Source organism: Ranitomeya imitator, chromosome 9 (assembly GCF_032444005.1).
Source record: "Ranitomeya imitator isolate aRanImi1 chromosome 9, aRanImi1.pri, whole genome shotgun sequence".
NCBI classification, from domain to species: Eukaryota; Metazoa; Chordata; class Amphibia; order Anura; family Dendrobatidae; genus Ranitomeya; species Ranitomeya imitator.
Genome location: NC_091290.1, coordinates 156096950 through 156124474, shown reverse-complemented (window position 1 = coordinate 156124474; position 27525 = coordinate 156096950). Strand labels below are relative to the sequence as shown.

Below are 27525 nucleotides of genomic sequence, written 5' to 3'. Positions count from 1 at the left end.
AGGGCAACCACGGATTCCAGCTGGACCGGCCTACCTGCAGAGACCCCAACATCAGTGACCTGCAGCCACTGTTGCTGCTGCTGAACCTCATAGTAGAGGTCATTCACCTTCAGAGACAGACAGCGTAGCTGCTCTGCGAGCCCTGCAACCGGATCCATACCAAGGGAGAAAAGTAAAAAAAAAAAAAAAAATACACTCGAAAAAACACAAAACCACAAGTCAGGTTCCCCCCCCCCCCCTAAATATGCATGGCCGGTGATATGGTGATAATGTCACAGTGTGGGAAGACTAAGTGCAAAACAACGGGAAGAAGGAAGGCAGCCCAAATGCTAGGGAAAGGGGGCGTGGAGACCCCTAGGCAGATCTAGTAACACTCTGCCTCCCCTACCGTTCCTAAATTGGTTCCACACCAATCGCTAGGAACTAGATAGGGAAGGGGGGATGAGTACTGGTTAGTCCCTACTAACATAGTAACATAGTAAGGCCGAAAAAAAGACATATGTCCATCCAGTTCAGCCTATATTCCATCATAATAAATCCCCAGATCTACGTCCTTCTACAGAACCTAATTGTATGATACAATATTGTTCTGCTCCAGGAAGACATCCAGGCCTCTCTTGAACCCCTCGACTGAGTTCGCCATCACCACCTCCTCAGGCAAGCAATTCCAGATTCTCACTGCCCTAACAGTAAAGAATCCTCTTCTATGTTGGTGGAAAAACCTTCTCTCCTCCAGACGCAAAGAATGCCCCCTTGTGCCCGTCACCTTCCTTGGTATAAACAGATCCTCAGCGAGATATTTGTATTGTCCCCTTATATACTTATACATGGTTATTAGATCGCCCCTCAGTCGTCTTTTTTCTAGACTAAATAATCCTAATTTCGCTAATCTATCTGGGTATTGTAGTTCTCCCATCCCCTTTATTAATTTTGTACACTAAAGACCAGAAGGAAGACAAACAAGGGGGGAAGAAACTTATCTTGAGAAGACTCGGAGAGGTAATCCCAAACGTACTTCAATAACACCATAAAGATAGCCCACTGCTATAGCGCCAAGCCTTCACAAGATAAAAATGTGAATATCACTGGTGACTTCCTGATGCTAACTGAGAGTCTATAAACACCCAGGTCCAGGTGTGTCAATTAGAGCCAGTGGGAGGTTGCCACTGGGTCCAAAAGTCAGAAGGAATAAGAAGGCGTCTGCAATGCCAAAAGCAAAGACCATCTGTCACGATTCCCCCTGACCTCTGTCACCAATGGGTCAGGATTCACACCGTGACCGTCACCCCTACGTCACGGATTGAGGTGACTTTAGGCCAACAGACGGCTATCACATGTGCAGGGGGGCTTATCTTAGTTATCCCTCCACTGCTAACAATGTGATGAAAAAAACCACTCACAAGGCTATTGACCTCTTAGTTTACAGCAGGGGCTTATTCTAGGTATCCCACTGCTTTTCTATATACCACGAACTGCAGGGATTTATGTATATCCCGCTTACAGTTCCACTTAACACTTGCAGCTCTCTGGCGCCCCCCTTACTCTCAGGTCAGATTAGGTACTGCACCCTGGGTAATTAGTCGCCAGAAAGGCTGCCTGCTATGTACTGGCTATTGGGCACGCTGCAGCGACGCGATAACTACTCCCACACAGGCAGGAACAATAATTATCAAACCCGCAGTTGCTTCAGCATAATCCAACCGTCAGCACACTTTCGCTGCCACCAGCTTCGATTAAACGGGTCCGAAGCTAACCCAACACAACAGTAACAGTAGCGAATTTTCCCTTCAAGAGACTTAGGGTACGGTTTAGAGCAGGAGAACGAACTAATATATAATAGTATATCCCATTCAAAATAACTAGGCAGTGCGTTATCAAAAATAGTTTATAAAGATGTTATACATGAGACAATTGCAAATATGTACAAGGGTAATTATAACATAAAGGGAATAAATGAGAAAAGATAACACTCACATATTAAAAGCATTGCAGGCATCCAGGCTAGTGCAGTTTCCATACATCCCAGTCCATGGGATGTACCAGCTCTTCCAGGACAATAGGACAAAGCAGTCCAGAAGGAGAAATCAGCAAAAAGTGACTCCTCAGAGCCTGCCAGACACTTAAAACATTAAGGCTGTGACATCACAGAAAGGCTGGCTTATCCAGACCCTCCTCTCTCTACATTCTGCCTAAACTTTAAACTATTCTCTCTAATTTCTATAACTTCACTACAAAACATGACAGAGTCATACCAAACCCATAATTCATCTCGGATTAACGTGAGCATTCTAATGAGATCAAATATGTCCTATCTGGGATACATATTTACAGAGAAAACCCTACTTCTTTACCAGATGGAGTTAGAAACCCGAGTTTAAAGGGATGGGTACCTACACCGAGTGAGACTACGAATATATATTTTCGTATTTCTAGCTTAAATCGTTTGCCTAATATCTAACAAAAACTAAACAAAGAATCTTTCCTGAATCTTGGAGCCACTTTTCCAGTTTGAACTAGAGAATGTGGGAGGGGTGAGGGACTTTCCTCTGAGCCTGGAATTTACGACCCCAGAGCAATAAAACCTCTCTTCCCCCATACTCTCAGAGAAGGAAAGCCAGGAATTTGCAGCTACAAACTGTTGCTCCAAGAAGGGGGGCTTAGCTCACACAGGCTAGAGAACTACTTATGATATTTCATACCATATCGTGACACCTCCCCCTTTTGGTGTGCGCTAGGGAGGCAGTACCCCACGGTATGCCTCCATGGGCACCTCAGTAGGTTCACCCTGGCGGGAGAGTCCATCTGCATTCCCATGTTCTTTGCCCGTTTTATGTTCAATGGTGAAGTCAAACTGCTGAAGGGCAAGGCTCCAGCGTAGCAACCTGCCGTTGGTTCCACACATGGCGTTTAGCCAGCGAAGAGGGTTGTGGTCGGTCACCACAGTGAAAGTGTGACCATACAAGTAGGGCTGCAAGCGCTGCAGGGCCCAGACTATGGCCAGGCACTCCTTCTCAATTGTGGAGTAGGCCACTTCCCTCGGCAAAAGTTTCCGGCTCAGGTATAACACGGGGTGCTCTTGGTCCTCCGAGTCAACCTGGCTGAGCACAGCACCAAGGCCAAACTCGCTGGCGTCGGTCTGCACCAAGAACGGTCGACTGCTGTCGACTGCTTTCAACACAGGGGCGTTGCACAGTGCGGTTTTCAACGCCTGGAAGGCCCCCTCACAGCCATCTGTCCAGTTGACAATGTGAGGTAGCTTCTTCCTGGTGAGGTCCGTCAAAGGTTTTGCCAGGCTACTATAGTGCTTTACGAAGCGCCTATAGTACCCTGCAGTGCCCAAGAAGGACATCACCTGTTTCTTGGTCACGGGAGTGGGCCAGTTCACGATCACTCCCACTTTGTCAGGCTCTGGCTTCAGGGTGTTCCCGCCTACCCGGTGCCCCAGGTAGTGAACCTCCCTCATGCCCATCTGACACTTTCCCGGCTTGATAGTCAGTCCTGCTTGGTGAATTCGCCTGAGCACCTCCTCGAGATGCTGCAGGTGTTCCTTCCAGGAGGGACTGAAGATGGCAATGTCATCCAAGTACGCCACGGCGTACGTCTCCAGTCCCTGAAGCAGGAGGTTGACCATCCGCTGGAAAGTGGCAGGGGCATTCTTCATGCCGAAGGGCATGACCGTGGACTCGTACAGTCCAAAGGGTGTGATAAAGGCGGACTTTTCCTGCGCCTCGGGGCTCAGGGGAATCTGCCAGTATCCTCGACTCAGATCCATTATTGTTAGGTAATCTGCGCCAGCTAACTTCTCAAGCAGCTCCTCCATGCGCGGCATTGGGTGCGCATCCGAGGCTGTGATGGCGTTGAGCCCCCTGTAGTCCACGCAGAACCGGGTGGTCCGGTCCTTCTTTGGCACGAGAACTACAGGTGATGCCCACGCGCTCTTTGACCGCCGAATCACCCCCAGCTGTAACATCTCATCGATCTCTTGGCGCATAATCTGCTGCACCTGGTCAGAGATTCGATAGGGTGTTCGCCGTAATGGGGCGTGATTCCCGGTGTCCACCTCGTGGACGGCTAACTCAGTCCTCCCAGGTCGGTTGGAGAACACGACCCGGAAAGGTTCCAGTGTGGTTTGCAACTGCACCCGCTGGGGTTCAGTTAACGAGGCGCTTACCTCCACATCCTCGATGGACCCATTGGCCTTGGCTTGGGCCAGCATGTCCAGGAGGGTGTCTTCCTCACCGTCTTCGGGCAAGCTGCAGACCGGGAGGACGAAAGGTTCACGTTCGTGATGAGCCTTCATCATGTTGACGTGAAAGGCCTTTCGCCTACCCCGAGCGTGGTCAAGCGTGACCACGTAAGTGACCGGGTTGAGCTGTTGGTGGACGACGTACGGGCCCTCCCAGGCTGCCTGAAGCTTATCCGTTGGTACCGGGACCAGCACCCACACCTTTTGACCCACGTGGTAGGTCCGCTCCCGGGCGTTCTGGTCGTACCAGTGCTTCTGATCAGCCTGAGCCTGCGTCATGTTGTCATGCACCAACTGCGTCAAGGTCTGCATCTTGTCACGGAAGCGCATGACATACTCCACTATGGACACTTCAGAAGGGTTCGGCTCCTCTTCCCAGAATTCTCTTACCAACCCAAGGGGTCCCCGAACTCGCCTGCCGTACAGGAGCTCGAAGGGTGAGAACCCCGTCGAGGCCTGCGGAACCTCTCGGTAAGCGAACAGCAGGTGTGGGAGGTACCGCTCCCAGTCGCGCCCTTGAGTCTCAACCAGCATGCGTAGCATCTGTTTGAGGGTACCATTGAAGCGTTCACACAAGCCATTGGTCTGTGGGTGATACGCACTCGATACCAGGTGCTTCACCTGCATTCTCTTACAGAGAGCCTCCATTAGGCGAGACATAAATTGGGTCCCTTGATCAGTAAGCATTTCCCTGGGAAATCCTACACGTGAAAAGATGGCCAACAGGGCATCCGCCACCTTATCTGCCCTAGTTGACGACAGAGCTACTGCCTCTGGGTACCGGGTAGCATAGTCTACCACAGTAAGGATGTATTGCTTTCCAGAGCTGCTGGGGACGGCCAGCGGGCCCACAATGTCCACCGCGATCCTCTGGAAAGGCTCCTCTATCACTGGCAAAGGGATCAGGGGAGCCTTAATAGCAGGTCCCGCCTTCCCCACTCTTTGACAAGTGATACAGGAGCGGCAGTAGTTTGACACATCTGTCCCCATCTTAGGCCAATAGAAGTGTTGAGACAGCCGGGCCTTAGTTTTGCTGATCCCCAAGTGTCCAGCTAGCGGGATCTCATGGGCAATCCGCAACAACTCACCCCGGAATTGCTGCGGGACGACCAGCTGTCTTTCCCTCAACCACTCCTTTTGTGATTCTCCGGGTACTGTCTCCCGGTACAACCTACCTTGTTCCCAGAACACCTTCTCCTTATCAGTCTCGGAGAAGTGCGTCCCGGCAAGTTGTCTCAAACTCTCTAGGCTCGCATCTGTGTGCAGAGCGGCCTGAAACTCCTGGCTAGGGGAAGCCAGAAGCGATGTCAGGGTCCCTTCCCCACGGGAACCCTCTTGGACCTGCTCTGGGTCCACCTCTGGTTCAGTCACAGTAATGACTGAGGAGGGTCCGGAAGGCAGACAGTTATCTGAGTTCCGGGCACTCGGACTGCGGGTGACAGCAGCTACGTAGGCTGTCTCCCCGGGGGTTTCTACAGTCCCATCAGCCGGCGCTGCTATGGGCTCTACCTCCCCATCCACCCCCAACACTCCAGGGGCAGTGCTACTTATGGGCCAGTTACCTTCCTCGGTGGCACTGGTCACTTTCATGGCATCACCTTTCTCACGGTTCCCATGCTTCTCCCCATTTCCTGTAGCACCGACACTTGCCCCTGCTAGGGGTTCCTCAGCCGTCTCACTCCGCAGAGCGACGTGGCTGGGCACGCCTGTACCTATGGACACATTAACCTTCACAGAAAAATCATTATCAGGTTCAGCTGGCACAGGTACAACATTTTCACCATCAATCCTAGGGAAAAAATGGTTATTAGATGCATCATTACAAGATAAAGCATGGTCAGGTAACACATGCGATTTCCCATCATCATCAGGGTTAACTTTACCCTCATTAGTAGATTGGGGAGGGGTATCAGTGACGTAGTGGGCAACCAACCTCCCCAAATCAGTCCCCAACAAAACATCAGTGGGCAAATTATCAGACAGCCCCACTTCCTTCACCCCGCTCCCAGCACCCCAATCAATAAAAACCCGGGCCATCGGTAAGGGACAGCTAATGCCCCCAATCCCAGTGACAGTTAGGGTTTTCCCCGGAATGATTTCTTCAGGGGCCGCCAGTTCGGGTCGGATGAGGGTTCGTTCAGCCCCGGTGTCCTTGAGGCCTGTAGCAACATGGCCCCCCACAGTGACGGGCTGTACGTTGTCACACACCCTCCCAACCACACCACCCACCAAAAGAACTGCTGCATTAGGCCCTGGGGCCTTGGCTGGGGGGTTCTTCGGCCTGTCTGGACAGAAGGTACTGATATGCCCAGGCCGCTTGCAGGTGTGACACGTGCGAGGTTCGGTGGTAGGTCTGGTGCTGTTGGCCACAGGGCCAGGACCTCTGGTGTGCTGGCTGGCAGGGGTACTGGCGTTGGTTGCAGGCTTACCCCCTCTCCAGCTGGTAGTGACTGGCTTCCGCACTTCCGATCTACGGTTGGCCTCATAGGCATCGGCAATCTGCGCTGCTTTCGTCACGTCTTTGGGTTCTCTGTCCATCACGAACTGTCGCACCTCAGCTGGGCAAAGATGAAAGAACTGGTCTTTGATCATCAGGTCTCGCAGCTGTGCAAAGGTGGTCACTGACAGTCCTTGGGTCCACTGGTCAAAGTGGGTCCCCAGTCCATGCACCACATCACTGTAACTGTCGTGTGGGCCACGTTGGAGGGTCCGGAACTTTCTACGGTACACCTCGGGTGTAAGCTGGTACTTGGCTATCAGAGCCTTTTTGATGGCCTCATAGTCACCATCTTGTTCTTGAGGGAGGGCAGCAAACGCCTCCAGAGCTTTACCTCTCAGCCCTGGTGTCAGGTATCGGGCCCATTCATCTGTAGGCAGCTGGTACTGCCTGCAGGCTTTCTCAAAGGCCCGCAGAAAAGTGTCCAAGTCTCCGTCCTTCTCCATAACAGGGAAGTGATCGGGCCGGGGTTTAGGCATCTGAGCGCTGCTGGGCTCACGGCTGGACTGGGACGACCCCTGCATTTGCAGTCGGGCTAACTGCAGCTGGTACTCCCGCTCCGCTTGGGCCTCTCGCTCGGCTCGCTGGGCCTCTCTCTCGGCTCGCTGGGCCTGGGCCTCTCTCTCAGCTCGCTCCTGGTATTGCTGGATCAGCTGCAGACGTCTCTCTAGGTCATCTGCGGGGCATTGTTGCAGAGCCAGCTGCAGGAGGAGGTCTGCGCCCCCCTGGTTGCCAGTAGGGCCCGTATTCAGTGGTTGGACCTCTGCTGCAGCCTCATGTTCGCTGGTGCTGGCTTCTGCGGCCTCTGAGCTCTGAGATTGGTCTCGAGCGGCTTCCCATTGCACCAGATCTGCGACCAGTTGGGCTTTGTTTTTGCTTGCAAAGTCAATGTGCTGTGACTTGCATAAGGCGACAAGGGTGTCTCTGGTCTGCTGCTCATAGAAGGTTTCTCCCAGCACAACCATGGTTGCCAAATAAAAGATAGGATAGAAAAACGAAGAGAAAGGGAAGGGATAATTACCAGTACGCAATTGTCTCACAACTAAAAAGCACTGAGTTCGTTCTCCAAACTTATTTGCGCAGAGTCCTCGCAAGAACTTTCTGCCAGTTTTTAGTGAGAGGAATGATTACTCAAACCAAATCACTAATGCTCTAAGATATCCCACCGCCTTGCCACCAATTGTCACGATTCCCCCTGACCTCTGTCACCAATGGGTCAGGATTCACACCGTGACCGTCACCCCTACGTCACGGATTGAGGTGACTTTAGGCCAACAGACGGCTATCACATGTGCAGGGGGGCTTATCTTAGTTATCCCTCCACTGCTAACAATGTGATGAAAAAAACCACTCACAAGGCTATTGACCTCTTAGTTTACAGCAGGGGCTTATTCTAGGTATCCCACTGCTTTTCTATATACCACGAACTGCAGGGATTTATGTATATCCCGCTTACAGTTCCACTTAACACTTGCAGCTCTCTGGCGCCCCCCTTACTCTCAGGTCAGATTAGGTACTGCACCCTGGGTAATTAGTCGCCAGAAAGGCTGCCTGCTATGTACTGGCTATTGGGCACGCTGCAGCGACGCGATAACTACTCCCACACAGGCAGGAACAATAATTATCAAACCCGCAGTTGCTTCAGCATAATCCAACCGTCAGCACACTTTCGCTGCCACCAGCTTCGATTAAACGGGTCCGAAGCTAACCCAACACAACAGTAACAGTAGCGAATTTTCCCTTCAAGAGACTTAGGGTACGGTTTAGAGCAGGAGAACGAACTAATATATAATAGTATATCCCATTCAAAATAACTAGGCAGTGCGTTATCAAAAATAGTTTATAAAGATGTTATACATGAGACAATTGCAAATATGTACAAGGGTAATTATAACATAAAGGGAATAAATGAGAAAAGATAACACTCACATATTAAAAGCATTGCAGGCATCCAGGCTAGTGCAGTTTCCATACATCCCAGTCCATGGGATGTACCAGCTCTTCCAGGACAATAGGACAAAGCAGTCCAGAAGGAGAAATCAGCAAAAAGTGACTCCTCAGAGCCTGCCAGACACTTAAAACATTAAGGCTGTGACATCACAGAAAGGCTGGCTTATCCAGACCCTCCTCTCTCTACATTCTGCCTAAACTTTAAACTATTCTCTCTAATTTCTATAACTTCACTACAAAACATGACAGAGTCATACCAAACCCATAATTCATCTCGGATTAACGTGAGCATTCTAATGAGATCAAATATGTCCTATCTGGGATACATATTTACAGAGAAAACCCTACTTCTTTACCAGATGGAGTTAGAAACCCGAGTTTAAAGGGATGGGTACCTACACCGAGTGAGACTACGAATATATATTTTCGTATTTCTAGCTTAAATCGTTTGCCTAATATCTAACAAAAACTAAACAAAGAATCTTTCCTGAATCTTGGAGCCACTTTTCCAGTTTGAACTAGAGAATGTGGGAGGGGTGAGGGACTTTCCTCTGAGCCTGGAATTTACGACCCCAGAGCAATAAAACCTCTCTTCCCCCATACTCTCAGAGAAGGAAAGCCAGGAATTTGCAGCTACAAACTGTTGCTCCAAGGAGGGGGGCTTAGCCCACACAGGCTAGAGAACTACTTATGATATTTCATACCATATCGTGACACCATCTGCAGCCAGATATAGAGCAACTGTCTGTTACTTCTGACACACCTGTGACAGTAGGGTGGTGTAGCACTATGGAGAGGACAGGTAGGTGGTAGACCGAGATGAGGAGATGTGGGGTGGTGAAGCACCACGGAGAGGACGGGTAAGTGGTAGACCGAGATGAGGAGGAGATGTAGGGTGGTGCAGCACTGTGGAGAGGACACGTAGGGTGGTAGAAATTAGGAGATGTTGAGCAATGCAGCACTGTGGAGAAGAAAGGTAGGTGCTAGTCAGATGTAGGGTGGTGCAGCACTGTGGAGAGGATGGGACAGTGGAAGACAGATAAGGAGGAAACGTAGGGTGGTACAGCACTGTGGAGAGGATGATTAGGTGGTAGACAGGAGATGTAGGGCGGTGCAGCACTGTGGAGAGGACGGGTAGGTAGTAGACAGATGAGGAGGAGATGTAGGGAGGCGCAGCACTGTGGAGAGGACAGGTAGGTGGTAGACAGATGATGAGGAGATCGAGGGCAGTGCAGCACTGTGGAGAGGACGGGTAAGTGGAACACAGAGGAGGAGAAGTGGGGCAGTGAAACGTGCATATTATATGTTGCATTAGAGGTAAAGATGACTGTAGAGTGTTCATAAGCTGCTGGGTATTGTTGGCACATAGGTCTCTGGGCGCTAAGTAGGGGTGTCCTGAGCAGACGACTGCTACTAGCAGCGAAAGAAAGAATGTTATGGTCAGACGATGGGAGAGGGGGAGTCAGTAAAGTCGTACACTGAGCAGAGTCAGAAGACCAGGTCTAGTATATTCCCGTACTCATGTTCAGAGAGTCGAAGGAGGTTAGAGACAGAAGAAGACCAGCTGATGAGGAGCGTGGATTATCAGTGGGGATGTTAAAGTCCCCCATGAGGAGAGTGGGGATGGACAGGATTCTAAGTGTGGAAGTTGGGAGGCAAAGTGATCTAGAAACTGATTGGAAAAGCCCAGAGGGTGATGCATAACCGCCACCTGCAGGGAGAAGGGTTTGAAAAGTAACAGTGTGAATCTCAAAGGAATGGTAGACAAGTGAGGGAACAGGGGGAATCACCTGGAAAGCACGTTGTGATGAAAGGAGCAGACCAACGCCTCCACTAGTCTGATCTCTGGTCTGGGGGTATGTGAGAATTGTAGCCCACCATACAAGAAAGCAGCAGCCATGGTGTTCAACTGCTGGATTCAAGGTTCACTAAGAGCCAAAAGGTTAAAGGAATTTTAAAGGAAAAATGGATGTCGGGGTTCTTTGTTACACGCCGACCATGAGATCCAGAGGGCACCATTACAGGAGCCAGGAGAAGGATGTACTGAATGGTAATGAGATTCCACTTTATTCCATTCCTTCTCATAAGTCCCTATCATCCATGAGTATGTTATGTGTCTACAGGAAGCAGAGAACCCAGGCCCGGACCCTCTGTACGGTTGCAGAGTTCACTGCTGGGTTTTGGTCCTAGCTAGTAAGAGAGAAGTTCCAGACAATTTCTTCATCGATGCTCTGACAGGCCGCGCGTTCCAGACCAAGGACCCGCATTTCCTGGACATCGAAAGTCTGTGGAATCATGAGAACTACTGGGTGAACATGCAGGACTGCCGTAACGGCTGCAAGGTACCAGGGACAGAGAAACAAAGCAGATATATAAGACAGCGAAGGGGACGGCGCAGCATGTTCAGGGAGTGGGATGGCAGCTGAGAGGACGGCGTGGCATGTGCAGGGGAGGGAAGGTAGAGGGGATGGCTTAGCATGTGCAGAGGAGGGGACAGTGCAGTGCATGCAGGGGAGGGACAGCCAAGGAGCGGACTGCGCAGCATGTGCAGGGAATGGACAGCAACGGGGGATAGCACAGCGTGTGCAGGGGAGGGACAGCAGTGGAGGGTATGGCGCAGCGTGTGCAGGGGAGGAAATACAGAGGAGATGGCGCCTTGTGTACAGAGGAGGGGACGGTGCATCGTGTGCAGGGGAGGGACAGCATAGGAGATGGTGCCGCAGAGGGGAAGGCACAACGTGTGCAGGGGAGAGACGGTAGAGGAGGGGATGACATAGCTTATGCAGGGGAGGGACGGCAGCAGGGTGACAGTGCAGAGCATATAGGGGAGGGACAGCAGAAGAGGAGATGGATGATTTAGGAAGGGATGGTGCAGGGGAGGGATGGCAGCAGAGGGGACTGTAGCATGTGCAGGTGAGGAACAGCAGAAGAGGGGACGGGGACAAAGCAGCGTGTGAGGGGTGGAGGCTGGGGAGGAGACAGCACAGCTGTTAAGAGGTGGAGGTAGGGGAGGAGACAGCGCAGCGTGCGCAGGATGGAGGCAGGGGAGGAGACAGCACAGCCATTGAGGGGTGGCGGCAGGGGAGGGGACAGAGCAGCGTGTGCAGGGTAGAGGCATGGGAGGAGACCGTGCAGCGTGCGCGGGATGGAGGCAGGGGAGGGGACAGTGCAGCATGTGCGGGGTGGACGCAGGGGATGGGATGCCGCCATAGTTGCAGAGGAGTGGAGACAGGGGATGGGATGGCACCATAGTTGCAGAGGAGTGGAGACAGAGGATGGGATGCCGCCACCATAGTTGCAGAGGAGTGGAGACAGGGGATGGGATGCCACCATAGTTGCAGAGGAGTGGAGACAGGGGATGGGATGGCGCCATAGTTGCAGAGGAGTGGAGACAGGGGATGGGATGCCGCCACCATAGTTGCAGAGGAGTGGAGACAGGGGATGGGATGCCGCCATAGTTGCAGAGGAGTGGAGACAGGGGATGGGATGGCGCCATAGTTGCAGAGGAGTGGAGACAGGGGATGGGATGCCGCCATAGTTGCAGAGGAGTGGAGACAGGGGATGGGATGGCGCCATAGTTGCAGAGGAGTGGAGACAGGGGATGGGATGCCGCCATAGTTGCAGAGGAGTGGAGACAGGGGATGGGATGCCGCCATAGTTGCAGAGGAGTGGAGACAGGGGATGGGATGCCGCCATAGTTGCAGAGGAGTGGAGACAGGGGATGGGATGCCGCCATAGTTGCAGAGGAGTGGAGACAGGGGATGGGATGCTGCCATAGTTGCAGAGGAGTGGAGACGGGATGGGATGCCGCCGCCATAGTTGCAGAGGAGTGGAGGCAGGGGATGGGATGCCGCCATAGTTGCAGAGGAGTGGAGACAGGGGATGGGATGCCGCCATAGTTGCAGAGGAGTGGAGACAGGGGATGGGATGCCGCCATAGTTGCAGAGGAGTGGAGACAGGGGATGGGATGCCACCATAGTTGCAGAGGACTGGAGACAGGGAATGGGATGCCGCCATAGTTGCAGAGGAGTGGAGACAGGGGATGGGATGCCGCCATAGTTGCAGAGGACTGGAAACAGGGGATGGGATGCCGCCATAGTTGCAGAGGAGTGGAGACAGGGGATGGGATGCCGCCATAGTTGCAGAGGAGTGGAGACAGGGGATGGGATGCCGCCATAGTTGCAGAGGAGTGGAGACAGGGGATGGGATGGCGCCATAGTTGCAGAGGAGTGGAGACAGGGGATGGGATGCCGCCATAGTTGCAGAGGAGTGGAGACAGGGGATGGGATGCCACCATAGTTGCAGAGGACTGGAAACAGGGGATGGGATGCCGCCATAGTTGCAGAGGAGTGGAGACAGGGGATGGGATGGCGCCATAGTTGCAGAGGAGTGGAGACAGGGGATGGGATGCCGCCACCATAGTTGCAGAGGAGTGGAGACAGGGGATGGGATGCCGCCATAGTTGCAGAGGAGTGGAGACAGGGGATGGGATGGCGCCATAGTTGCAGAGGAGTGGAGACAGGGGATGGGATGCCACCACCATAGTTGCAGAGGAGTGGAGACAGGGGATGGGATGCCGCCATAGTTGCAGAGGAGTGGAGACAGGGGATGGGATGCCGCCGCCATAGTTGCAGAGGAGAGGAGACAGGGGATGGGATGCCGCCATAGTTGCAGAGGAGTGGAGACAGGGGATGGGATGCTGCCATAGTTGCAGAGGAGTGGAGACGGGATGGGATGCCGCCGCCATAGTTGCAGAGGAGTGGAGACAGGGGATGGGATGCCGCCATAGTTGCAGAGGAGTGGAGACAGGGGATGGGATGCCGCCATAGTTGCAGAGGACTGGAAACAGGGGATGGGATGCCGCCATAGTTGCAGAGGAGTGGAGACAGGGGATGGGATGCCGCCATAGTTGCAGAGGAGTGGAGACAGGGGATGGGATGCCGCCATAGTTGCAGAGGAGTGGAGACAGGGGATGGGATGCCGCCATAGTTGCAGAGGACTGGAAACAGGGGATGGGATGCCGCCATAGTTGCAGAGGAGTGGAGACAGGGGATGGGATGCCGCCACCATAGTTGCAGAGGAGTGGAGACAGGGGATGGGATGCCGCCATAGTTGCAGAGGAGTGGAGACAGGGGATGGGATGCCGCCGCCATAGTTGCAGAGGAGAGGAGACAGGGGATGGGATGCCGCCATAGTTGCAGAGGAGTGGAGACAGGGGATGGGATGCCGCCATAGTTGCAGAGGAGTGGAGACGGGATGGGATGCCGCCGCCATAGTTGCAGAGGAGTGGAGACAGGGGATGGGATGCCGCCGCCATAGTTGCAGAGGAGTGGAGACAGGGGATGGGATGCCGCCATAGTTGCAGAGGAGTGGAGACAGGGGATGGGATGCTGCCATAGTTGCAGAGGAGTGGAGACAGGGGATGGGATGCCGCCATAGTTGCAGAGGAGAGGAGACAGGGGATGGGATGCCGCCATAGTTGCAGAGGAGAGGAGACAGGGGATGGGATGCCGCCATAGTTGCAGAGGAGAGGAGACAGGGGATGGGATGCCGCCGCCATAGTTGCAGAGGAGTGGAGACAGGGGATGGGATGCCGCCATAGTTGCAGAGGAGTGGAGACAGGGGATGGGATGCCGCCATAGTTGCAGAGGAGAGGAGACAGGGGATGGGATGCCGCCGCCATAGTTGCAGAGGAGTGGAGACAGGGGATGGGATGCCGCCATAGTTGCAGAGGAGTGGAGACAGGGGATGGGATGCCGCCGCCATAGTTGCAGAGGAGTGGAGACAGGGGATGGGATGCCGCCATAGTTGCAGAGGAGTGGAGACAGGGGATGGGATGCCGCCATAGTTGCAGAGGAGTGGAGACAGGGGATGGGATGCCGCCATAGTTGCAGAGGAGTGGAGACAGGGGATGGGATGCCGCCATAGTTGCAGAGGAGAGGAGACAGGGGATGGGATGCCGCCATAGTTGCAGAGGAGTGGAGACAGGGGATGGGATGCCGCCATAGTTGCAGAGGAGTGGAGACAGGGGATGGGATGCCGCCATAGTTGCAGAGGAGTGGAGACAGGGGATGGGATGCCGCCATAGTTGCAGAGGAGAGGAGACAGGGGATGGGATGCCGCCATAGTTGCAGAGGAGTGGAGACAGGGGATGGGATGCCGCCATAGTTGCAGAGGAGTGGAGACAGGGGATGGGATGCCGCCATAGTTGCAGAGGAGAGGAGACAGGGGATGGGATGCCGCCATAGTTGCAGAGGAGTGGAGACAGGGGATGGGATGCCGCCATAGTTGCAGAGGAGTGGAGACAGGGGATGGGATGCCGCCATAGTTGTAGAGGAGTGGAGACAGGGGATGGGATGGCGCCATAGTTGCAGAGGAGTGGAGACAGGGGATGGGATGCCGCCATAGTTGCAGAGGAGTGGAGACAGGGGATGGGATGGCGCCATAGTTGCAGAGGAGAGGAGACAGGGGATGGGATGGCGCCATAGTTGTAGAGGAGTGGAGACAGGGGATGGGATGCCGCCATAGTTGTAGAGGAGTGGAGACAGGGGATGGGATGGCGCCATAGTTGCAGAGGAGTGGAGACAGGGGATGGGATGCTGCCATAGTTGCAGAGGAGTGGAGACAGGGGATGGGATGCTGCCATAGTTGCAGAGGAGAGGAGACAGGGGATGGGATGCCGCCATAGTTGCAGAGGAGTGGAGACAGGGGATGGGATGCCGCCATAGTTGCAGAGGAGTGGAGACAGGGGATGGGATGCCGCCATAGTTGCAGAGGAGTGGAGACAGGGGATGGGATGCCGCCATAGTTGCAGAGGAGTGGAGACAGGGGATGGGATGCCGCCATAGTTGCAGAGGAGTGGAGACAGGGGATGGGATGCCGCCATAGTTGCAGAGGAGAGGAGACAGGGGATGGGATGCCGCCATAGTTGCAGAGGAGTGGAGACAGGGGATGGGATGCCGCCATAGTTGCAGAGGAGTGGAGACAGGGGATGGGATGCCGCCATAGTTGCAGAGGAGTGGAGACAGGGGATGGGATGCCGCCATAGTTGCAGAGGAGTGGAGACAGGGGATGGGATGCCGCCATAGTTGCAGAGGAGTGGAGACAGGGGATGGGATGCCGCCATAGTTGCAGAGGAGTGGACAGCCCAGTGGGTGCAAACAGAAGAGGGGATAGTACAGCGAGTACAGGGGAGGGACACAGCAGCGGAGGGGAGGGCACAGTGTGTGTCGCGTATGGGAGAGGATCGGCAACAAAGGGGGACGTTGATGGTGCAGTTTGTCCCATGAAGATGAGTGGTGTGCTGGACACTTTGGAGGGCAATACATGATGAAGTCCACTTTTTTCTTATTGTATAGGATATAACTTTTGACCTGGGCGACCCCTTGTGCTGGGAGTTCATGCTGTTGAGCACTGCAAAGCCTGTGCTGCTCATTCCTAACATGAAGGAGGAAGATGAGGAGGATGAAGGAGACCAGGTGAGCGCACAGATTGTAATGGAGGACAGAGACCGGGGGAGCGCACAGATTGTAATGGAGGACAGAGACCGGGGGAGCGCACAGATTGTAATGGAGGACAGAGACCGGGGGAGCGCACAGATTGTAATGGAGGACAGAGACCGGGGGAGCGCACAGATTGTAATGGAGGACAGAGACCGGGGGAGCGCACAGATTGTAATGGAGGACAGAGACCGGGGGAGCGCACAGATTGTAGTGGAGGACAGAGACCGGGGGAGCGCACAGATTGTAATGGAGGACAGAGACCGGGGGAGCGCACAGATTGTAATGGAGGACAGAGACCGGGGGAGCGCACAGATTGTAGTGGAGGACAGAGACCGGGAGAGCGCACAGATTGTAATGGAGGACAGAGACCGGGGGAGCGCACAGATTGTAATGGAGGACAGAGACCGGGGGAGCGCACAGATTGTAATGGAGGACAGAGACCGGGGGAGCGCACAGATTGTAATGGAGGACAGAGACTGGGGGAGCGCACAGATTGTAATGGAGGACAGAGACCGGGGGAGCGCACAGATTATAATGGAGGACAGAGACCGGGGGAGCGCACAGATTGTAATGGAGGACAGAGACCGGGGGAGCGCACAGATTATAATGGAGGACAGAGACCGGGGGAGCGCACAGATTGTAATGGAGGACAGAGACTGGGGGAGCGCACAGATTGTAATGGAGGACAGAGACTGGGGGAGCGCACAGATTATAATGGAGGACAGAGACCGGGGGAGCGCACAGATTGTAATGGAGGACAGAGACTGGGGGAGCGCACAGATTGTAATGGAGGACAGAGACCGGGGGAGCGCACAGATTGTAATGGAGGACAGAGACCGGGGGAGCGCACAGATTATAATGGAGGACAGAGACCGGGGGAGCGCACAGATTGTAATGGAGGACAGAGACTGGGGGAGCGCACAGATTATAATGGAGGACAGAGACCGGGGGAGCGCACAGATTGTAATGGAGGACAGAGACCGGGGGAGCGCACAGATTATAATGGAGGACAGAGACCGGGGGAGCGCACAGATTATAATGGAGGACAGAGACCGGGGGAGCGCACAGATTGTAATGGAGGACAGAGACCGGGGGAGCGCACAGATTGTAATGGAGGACAGAGACCGGGGGAGCGCACAGATTGTAATGGAGGACAGAGACTGGGGAGCGCACAGATTATAATGGAGGACAGAGACCGGGGGAGCGCACAGATTGTAATGGAGGACAGAGACCGGGGGAGCGCACAGATTGTAATGGAGGACAGAGACCGGGGGAGCGCACAGATTGTAGTGGAGGACAGAGACCGGGGGAGCGCACAGATTGTAATGGAGGGACAGAGACCGGGGGAGCGCGCAGATTGTAATGGAGGACAGAGACCGGGGGAGCGCACAGATTGTAATGGAGGACAGAGACCGGGGGAGCGCACAGATTGTAATGGAGGACAGAGACCGGGGGAGCGCGCAGATTGTAATGGAGGACAGAGACCGGGGGAGCGCGCAGATTGTAATGGAGGACAGAGACCGGGGAGCGCGCAGATTGTAATGGAGGACAGAGACCGGGGGAGCGCACAGATTGTAATGGAGGACAGAGACCGGGGGAGCGCACAGATTGTAATGGAGGACAGAGACCGGGGGAGCGCACAGATTGTAATGGAGGACAGAGACCGGGGGAGCGCACAGATTGTAATGGAGGACAGAGACCGGGGGAGCGCACAGATTGTAATGGAGGACAGAGACCGGGGGAGCGCACAGATTGTAATGGAGGACAGAGACCGGGGGAGCGCACAGATTGTAATGGAGGACAGAGACCGGGGGAGCGCACAGATTGTAATGGAGGACAGAGACCGGGGGAGCGCACAGATTGTAATGGAGGACAGAGACCGGGGGAGCGCACAGATTGTAGTGGAGGACAGAGACCGGGGGAGCGCACAGATTGTAATGGAGGACAGAGACCGGGGGAGCGCACAGATTGTAGTGGAGGACAGAGACCGGGGGAGCGCACAGATTGTAATGGAGGACAGAGACCGGGGGAGCGCACAGATTGTAATGGAGGACAGAGACCGGGGGAGCGCACAGATTGTAATGGAGGACAGAGACCGGGGGAGCGCACAGATTGTAATGGAGGACAGAGACCGGGGGAGCGCGCAGATTGTAATGGAGGACAGAGACCGGGGGAGCGCACAGATTGTAATGGAGGACAGAGACCGGGGGAGCGCACAGATTGTAATGGAGGACAGAGACCGGGGGAGCGCACAGATTGTAATGGAGGACAGAGACCGGGGGAGCGCACAGATTGTAATGGAGGACAGAGACCGGGGGAGCGCACAGATTGTAATGGAGGACAGAGACCGGGGGAGCGCACAGATTGTAGTGGAGGACAGAGACCGGGGGAGCGCACAGATTGTAATGGAGGACAGAGACCGGGGGAGCGCACAGATTGTAGTGGAGGACAGAGACCGGGGGAGCGCACAGATTGTAATGGAGGACAGAGACCGGGGGAGCGCACAGATTGTAATGGAGGACAGAGACCGGGGGAGCGCACAGATTGTAATGGAGGACAGAGACCGGGGGAGCGCACAGATTGTAATGGAGGACAGAGACCGGGGGAGCGCGCAGATTGTAATGGAGGACAGAGACCGGGGGAGCGCACAGATTGTAATGGAGGACAGAGACCGGGGGAGCGCACAGATTGTAATGGAGGACAGAGACCGGGGGAGCGCACAGATTGTAATGGAGGACAGAGACCGGGGGAGCGCACAGATTGTAATGGAGGACAGAGACCGGGGGAGCGCACAGATTGTAATGGAGGACAGAGACCGGGGGAGCGCACAGATTGTAATGGAGGACAGAGACCGGGGGAGCGCACAGATTGTAATGGAGGACAGAGACCGGGGGAGCGCACAGATTGTAATGGAGGACAGAGACCGGGGGAGCGCACAGATTGTAATGGAGGACAGAGACCGGGGGAGCGCACAGATTGTAATGGAGGACAGAGACCGGGGGAGCGCACAGATTGTAGTGGAGGACAGAGACCGGGGGAGCGCACAGATTGTAATGGAGGACAGAGACCGGGGGAGCGCACAGATTGTAATGGAGGACAGAGACCGGGGGAGCGCACAGATTGTAGTGGAGGACAGAGACCGGGGGAGCGCACAGATTGTAATGGAGGACAGAGACCGGGGGAGCGCACAGATTGTAATGGAGGACAGAGACCGGGGGAGCGCACAGATTGTAATGGAGGACAGAGACCGGGGGAGCGCACAGATTGTAATGGAGGACAGAGACCGGGGGAGCGCACAGATTGTAATGGAGGACAGAGACCGGGGGAGCGCACAGATTGTAATGGAGGACAGAGACCGGGGGAGCGCACAGATTGTAATGGAGGACAGAGACCGGGGGAGCGCACAGATTGTAATGGAGGACAGAGACCGGGGGAGCGCACAGATTGTAATGGAGGACAGAGACCGGGGGAGCGCACAGATTGTAATGGAGGACAGAGACCGGGGGAGCGCACAGATTGTAGTGGAGGACAGAGACCGGGGGAGCGCACAGATTGTAATGGAGGACAGAGACCGGGGGAGCGCACAGATTGTAATGGAGGACAGAGACCGGGGGAGCGCACAGATTGTAGTGGAGGACAGAGACCGGGGGAGCGCACAGATTGTAATGGAGGACAGAGACCGGGGGAGCGCACAGATTGTAATGGAGGACAGAGACCGGGGGAGCGCACAGATTGTAATGGAGGACAGAGACCGGGGGAGCGCACAGATTGTAATGGAGGACAGAGACCGGGGGAGCGCACAGATTGTAATGGAGGACAGAGACCGGGGGAGCGCACAGATTGTAATGGAGGACAGAGACCGGGGGAGCGCACAGATTGTAATGGAGGACAGAGACCGGGGGAGCGCACAGATTGTAATGGAGGACAGAGACCGGGGGAGCGCACAGATTGTAATGGAGGACAGAGACCGGGGGAGCGCACAGATTGTAATGGAGGACAGAGACCGGGGGAGCGCACAGATTGTAGTGGAGGACAGAGACCGGGAGAGCGCACAGATTGTAATGGAGGACAGAGACCGGGGGAGCGCACAGATTGTAATGGAGGACAGAGACCGGGGGAGCGCACAGATTGTAATGGAGGACAGAGACCGGGGGAGCGCACAGATTGTAATGGAGGACAGAGACCGGGGGAGCGCGCAGATTGTAATGGAGGACAGAGACCGGGGGAGCGCGCAGATTGTAATGGAGGACAGAGACCGGGGGAGCGCGCAGATTGTAATGGAGGACAGAGACCGGGGGAGCGCACAGATTGTAATGGAGGACAGAGACCGGGGGAGCGCACAGATTGTAATGGAGGACAGAGACCGGGGGAGCGCACAGATTGTAATGGAGGACAGAGACCGGGGGAGCGCACAGATTGTAATGGAGGACAGAGACCGGGGGAGCGCACAGATTGTAATGGAGGACAGAGACCGGGGGAGCGCACAGATTGTAATGGAGGACAGAGACCGGGGGAGCGCACAGATTGTAATGGAGGACAGAGACCGGGGGAGCGCACAGATTGTAATGGAGGACAGAGACCGGGGGAGCGCACAGATTGTAGTGGAGGACAGAGACCGGGGGAGCGCACAGATTGTAATGGAGGACAGAGACCGGGGGAGCGCACAGATTGTAGTGGAGGACAGAGACCGGGGGAGCGCACAGATTGTAATGGAGGACAGAGACCGGGGGAGCGCACAGATTGTAATGGAGGACAGAGACCGGGGGAGCGCACAGATTGTAATGGAGGACAGAGACCGGGGGAGCGCACAGATTGTAATGGAGGACAGAGACCGGGGGAGCGCACAGATTGTAATGGAGGACAGAGACCGGGGGAGCGCACAGATTGTAATGGAGGACAGAGACCGGGGGAGCGCACAGATTGTAATGGAGGACAGAGACCGGGGGAGCGCACAGATTGTAATGGAGGACAGAGACCGGGGGAGCGCACAGATTGTAATGGAGGACAGAGACCGGGGGAGCGCACAGATTGTAGTGGAGGACAGAGACCGGGGGAGCGCACAGATTGTAATGGAGGACAGAGACCGGGGGAGCGCACAGATTGTAATGGAGGACAGAGACCGGGGGAGCGCACAGATTGTAATGGAGGACAGAGACCGGGGGAGCGCACAGATTGTAGTGGAGGACAGAGACCGGGGGAGCGCACAGATTGTAATGGAGGACAGAGACCGGGGGAGCGCACAGATTGTAGTGGAGGACAGAGACCGGGGGAGCGCACAGATTATAATGGAGGACAGAGACCGGGGGAGCGCACAGATTGTAATGGAGGACAGAGACCGGGGGAGCGCACAGATTGTAATGGAGGACAGAGACCGGGGGAGCGCACAGATTGTAGTGGAGGACAGAGACCGGGGGAGCGCACAGATTATAATGGAGGACAGAGACCGGGGGAGCGCACAGATTATAATGGAGGACAGAGACCGGGGGAGCGCACAGATTGTAATGGAGGACAGAGACCGGGGGAGCGCACAGATTGTAATGGAGGACAGAGACCGGGGGAGCGCACAGATTGTAGTGGAGGACAGAGACCGGGGGAGCGCACAGATTGTAATGGAGGACAGAGACCGGGGGAGCGCACAGATTGTAATGGAGGACAGAGACCGGGGGAGCGCACAGATTGTAATGGAGGACAGAGACCGGGGGAGCGCACAGATTGTAATGGAGGACAGAGACCGGGGGAGCGCACAGATTGTAATGGAGGACAGAGACCGGGGGAGCGCACAGATTGTAATGGAGGACAGAGACCGGGGGAGCGCACAGATTGTAATGGAGGACAGAGACCGGGGGAGCGCACAGATTGTAATGGAGGACAGAGACCGGGGGAGCGCACAGATTGTAATGGAGGACAGAGACCGGGGGAGCGCACAGATTGTAATGGAGGACAGAGACCGGGGGAGCGCACAGATTGTAATGGAGGACAGAGACCGGGGGAGCGCACAGATTGTAATGGAGGACAGAGACCGGGGGAGCGCACAGATTGTAGTGGAGGACAGAGACCGGGGGAGCGCACAGATTGTAATGGAGGACAGAGACCGGGGGAGCGCACAGATTGTAATGGAGGACAGAGACCGGGGGAGCGCACAGATTGTAATGGAGGACAGAGACCGGGGGAGCGCACAGATTGTAATGGAGGACAGAGACCGGGGGAGCGCACAGATTGTAATGGAGGACAGAGACCGGGGGAGCGCACAGATTGTAATGGAGGACAGAGACCGGGGGAGCGCACAGATTGTAATGGAGGACAGAGACCGGGGGAGCGCACAGATTGTAATGGAGGACAGAGACCGGGGGAGCGCACAGATTGTAATGGAGGACAGAGACCGGGGGAGCGCACAGATTGTAGTGGAGGACAGAGACCGGGGGAGCGCACAGATTGTAATGGAGGACAGAGACCGGGGGAGCGCACAGATTGTAGTGGAGGACAGAGACCGGGGGAGCGCACAGATTGTAATGGAGGACAGAGACCGGGGGAGCGCACAGATTGTAATGGAGGACAGAGACCGGGGGAGCGCACAGATTGTAATGGAGGACAGAGACCGGGGGAGCGCACAGATTGTAATGGAGGACAGAGACCGGGGGAGCGCACAGATTGTAATGGAGGACAGAGACCGGGGGAGCGCGCAGATTGTAATGGAGGACAGAGACCGGGGGAGCGCGCAGATTGTAATGGAGGACAGAGACCGGGGGAGCGCGCAGATTGTAATGGAGGACAGAGACCGGGGGAGCGCACAGATTGTAATGGAGGACAGAGACCGGGGGAGCGCACAGATTGTAATGGAGGACAGAGACCGGGGGAGCGCGCAGATTGTAATGGAGGACAGAGACCGGGGGAGCGCGCAGATTGTAATGGAGGACAGAGACCGGGGGAGCGCGCAGATTGTAATGGAGGACAGAGACCGGGGGAGCGCGCAGATTGTAATGGAGGACAGAGACCGGGGGAGCGCGCAGATTGTAATGGAGGACAGAGACCGGGGGAGCGCACAGATTGTAATGGAGGACAGAGACCGGGGGAGCGCACAGATTGTAATGGAGGACAGAGACCGGGGGAGCGCACAGATTGTAATGGAGGACAGAGACCGGGGGAGCGCACAGATTGTAATGGAGGACAGAGACCGGGGGAGCGCACAGATTGTAATGGAGGACAGAGACCGGGGGAGCGCACAGATTGTAATGGAGGACAGAGACCGGGGGAGCGCACAGATTGTAATGGAGGACAGAGACCGGGGGAGCGCACAGATTGTAATGGAGGACAGAGACCGGGGGAGCGCACAGATTGTAATGGAGGACAGAGACCGGGGGAGCGCACAGATTGTAATGGAGGACAGAGACCGGGGGAGCGCACAGATTGTAATGGAGGACAGAGACCGGGGGAGCGCACAGATTGTAATGGAGGACAGAGACCGGGGGAGCGCACAGATTGTAGCAGAAGATACTGCACTTGTCTTCTCTTCATGTACTGCATGCGGATTACAGCTGAAGATGATGAGTTGTGGTGGTTGAGCTTTACCTTTTGTCTCGTCACTTGTCTTCTCCTCCAGGACCAGGTGATGAGCCAGGTGCCAGTGTCCTGGGTGCTGCCCATTGTGGTGACACCAGAAGGTAAGCAATAATACTGCCATTACAGAGCAGCGCCATTATGTAACTCAATGATAAAGGCCTAATCGGCCGTGGTCCCCGGATTTTTGGAGCCGTACAGGGACGGCAATGGAGTTAGGAGGTCCCTGTCGTTCTTTCACTGGCTGCGTTATGTCATTTTGGCAGTGTCCACTCCAGACACCGACACTCCTTCACAGAATCATTAGGTTCATCTGCTCATCCTTCCTAACAGCGTTCGAGATGCGATGTCCTGAAGGAATGAAGCTTCTACAGTACAAGAAGGCCAGGCTAGAGAAATGGGCGCCCTACCTCCAGGATGACGGCCGGGTGTCTCGTCTCACGCTCTACCAGGACACTGCATGTAAGTTCCTGATACTTTCCATGAGGAATGGGGTCACCAATCCAATGCTCACCCCGGACCTAATCTCCTCAGCCACTATAGAGCTGGAAGTCCAGGACTTGTTTGAGAACCGGAAGGACAAGCTAGACATGAGACAGGTGAAGCGACTGGCCGGAGACAGCAGCGAGTACTTCTCTCCAGGCCGCAAGGATGCACTGAAGGGTAATATGAGGCTATGAGGAGGTGTGGAGGCTCCGACACTGCGTTGCTAACCGCTCTCTCTTCTAGCTCACACCTTCCGATCTCTGACCCCAGAGACTGAGCGCACCATGGTATTTTATAGCGAGGCTCGTCTCGATGGACTGCAGAGACGTGAGGAGCGACCAAAGGAAATGCTGGAGAACTTCCACAACAGAGAGGATCTCCTGTACTATAGGCACACGACCTATGGAAAACGGGCAAAGAAAGTGTCCATCGCCGGAGGACCAACAGAGGTCAACCCCCGACCGATCCTGGTACGGCTCCATGACCCCTCATACACACAAGACAGGAATACATACATGCACCACCAGTAGAAGCAAGCGCACAGTACCCCTGGTCTACTCACATCTCACACTCAATAGTTACAGTGCTACAGATATATCGACAGCTCACCTGCTGTCAGTACTCAGCGCCCCCCCGCTAATGTGAAAACCCACTATGTCTCCCACTACTGAGAAACCTGCCATACATTATATCATGTAATTCAGGCGCTCTGGGAGGATATCACGTGTAATACAGGCTCTCTGGGAGGATATCACGTGTAATACAGGCTCTCTGGGAGGATATCACGTGTAATACAGGCTCTCTGGGAGGATATCACGTGTAATACAGGCTCTCTGGGAGGATATCACGTGTAATACAGGTGCTCTGGGAGGATATCACGTGTAATACAGGCTCTCTGGGAGGATATCACATGTAATTCAGGCTCTCTGGGAGGATATCACGTGTAATACAGGTGATCTGGGAGGATATCACGTGTAATACAGGCGCTCTGGGAGGATATCACGTGTAATACAGGCGCTCTGGGAGGATATCACGTGTAATACAGGTGCTCTGGGAGGATATCACGTGTAATACAGGCTCTCTGGGAGGATATCACATGTAATTCAGGCTCTCTGGGAGGATATCACGTGTAATACAGGTGCTCTGGGAGGATATCACGTGTAATACAGGCGCTCTGGGAGGATATCACGTGTAATACAGGTGCTCTGGGAGGATATCACGTGTAATACAGGCTCTCTGGGAGGATATCACGTGTAATACAGGCTCTGGGAGGATATCACGTGTAATACAGGTGATCTGGGAGGATATCACGTGTAATACAGGTGCTCTGGGAGGATATCACGTGTAATACAGGCTCTCTGGGAGGATATCACGTGTAATACAGGCTCTCTGGGAGGATATCACGTGTAATACAGGTGCTCTGGGAGGATATCACGTGTAATACAGGCTCTCTGGGAGGATATCACGTGTAATACAGGTGCTCTGGGAGGATATCACGTGTAATACAGGCTCTCTGGGAGGATATCACGTGTAATACAGGCTCTCTGGGAGGATATCACGTGTAATACAGGCTCTCTGGGAGGATATCACGTGTAATACAGGTGCTCTGGGAGGATATCACGTGTAATACAGGTGCTCTGGGAGGATATCACGTGTAATACAGGCTCTCTGGGAGGATATCACGTGTAATAGAGGCTCTCTGGGAGGATATCACATGTAATTCAGGCTCTCTGGGAGGATATCACGTGTAATACAGGTGCTCTGGAAGGATATCACGTGTAATACAGGTGCTCTGGGAGGATATCACGTGTAATACAGGCTCTCTGGGAGGATATCACGTGTAATACAGGCTCTCTGGGAGGATATCACGTGTAATACAGGCTCTCTGGGAGGATATCACGTGTAATACAGGTGCTCTGGGAGGATATCACGTGTAATACAGGTGCTCTGGGAGGATATCACGTGTAATACAGGCTCTCTGGGAGGATATCACATGTAATTCAGGCTCTCTGGGAGGATATCACGTGTAATACAGGTGCTCTGGGAGGATATCACATGTGATACAGGCTCTGTGGGAGGATATCACGTGTAATACAGGCTCTCTGGGAGGATATCACGTGTAATACAGGCTCTCTGGGAGGATATCACGTGTAATACAGGCTCTCTGGGAGGATATCACGTGTAATACAGGCTCTCTGGGAGGATATCACATGTAATTCAGGCTCTCTGGGAGGATATCACGTGTAATACAGGCGCTCTGGGAGGATATCACGTGTAATACAGGCGCTCTGGGAGGATATCACGTGTAATACAGGCTCTCTGGGAGGATATCACGTGTAATACAGGCTCTCTGGGAGGATATCACATGTGATACAGGCTCTCTGGGAGGATATCACGTGTAATACAGGCTCTCTGGGAGGATATCACGTGTAATACAGGTGCTCTGGGAGGATATCACGTGTAATACAGGTGCTCTGGGAGGATATCACGTGTGATACAGGCTCTGTGGGAGGATATCACATGTAATACAGGCTCTCTGGGAGGATATCACGTGTAATACAGGCACTCTGGGAGGATATCACGTGTAATACAGGCTCTCTGGGAGGAGATCACGTGTAATACAGGCTCTCTGGGAGGATATTACGTGTAATACAGGCTCTCTGGGAGGATATCACGTGTAATACAGGCTCTCTGGGAGGATATCACGTGTAATTCAGGCTCTCTGGGAGGATATCACGTGTAATACAGGCTCTCTGGGAGGATATCACGTGTAATTCAGGCTCTCTGGGAGGATATCACGTGTAATACAGACTCTCTGGGAGGATATCACGTGTAATACAGGTGCTCTGGGAGGATATCACGTGTAATACAGGTGCTCTGGGAGGATATCACGTGTAATACAGGCGCTCTGGGAGGATATCACGTGTAATACAGGCTCTCTGGGAGGATATCACGTGTAATACAGGCTCTCTGGGAGGATATCACATGTGATACAGGCTCTCTGGGAGGATATCACGTGTAATACAGGCTCTCTGGGAGGATATCACGTGTAATACAGGTGCTCTGGGAGGATATCACATGTGATACAGGCTCTGTGGGAGGATATCACATGTAATACAGGCTCTCTGGGAGGATATCACGTGTAATACAGGCGCTCTGGGAGGATATCACGTGTAATACAGGCTCTCTGGGAGGATATCACGTGTAATACAGGCTCTCTGGGAGGATATCACGTGTAATACAGGCTCTCTGGGAGGATATCACGTGTAATACAGGCTCTCTGGGAGGAT

General features: G+C 54.3%; 1 protein-coding gene across 1 annotated transcript in view; it reads left to right on the top strand.

The window, feature by feature from the left end:
* DRC7 (dynein regulatory complex subunit 7) overlaps positions 1 to 27525 on the top strand; it is a 64234-nt gene that overhangs the window by 14419 nt on the left and 22290 nt on the right. The window contains exons 7-12 of the mRNA XM_069739602.1: positions 10817 to 11035; positions 16052 to 16171; positions 23793 to 23853; positions 24083 to 24211; positions 24284 to 24412; positions 24479 to 24705. Of these exons, the coding sequence (XP_069595703.1) occupies positions 10817 to 11035; positions 16052 to 16171; positions 23793 to 23853; positions 24083 to 24211; positions 24284 to 24412; positions 24479 to 24705 (885 nt within the window). The remainder of the gene's footprint in view (positions 1 to 10816; positions 11036 to 16051; positions 16172 to 23792; positions 23854 to 24082; positions 24212 to 24283; positions 24413 to 24478; positions 24706 to 27525) is intronic.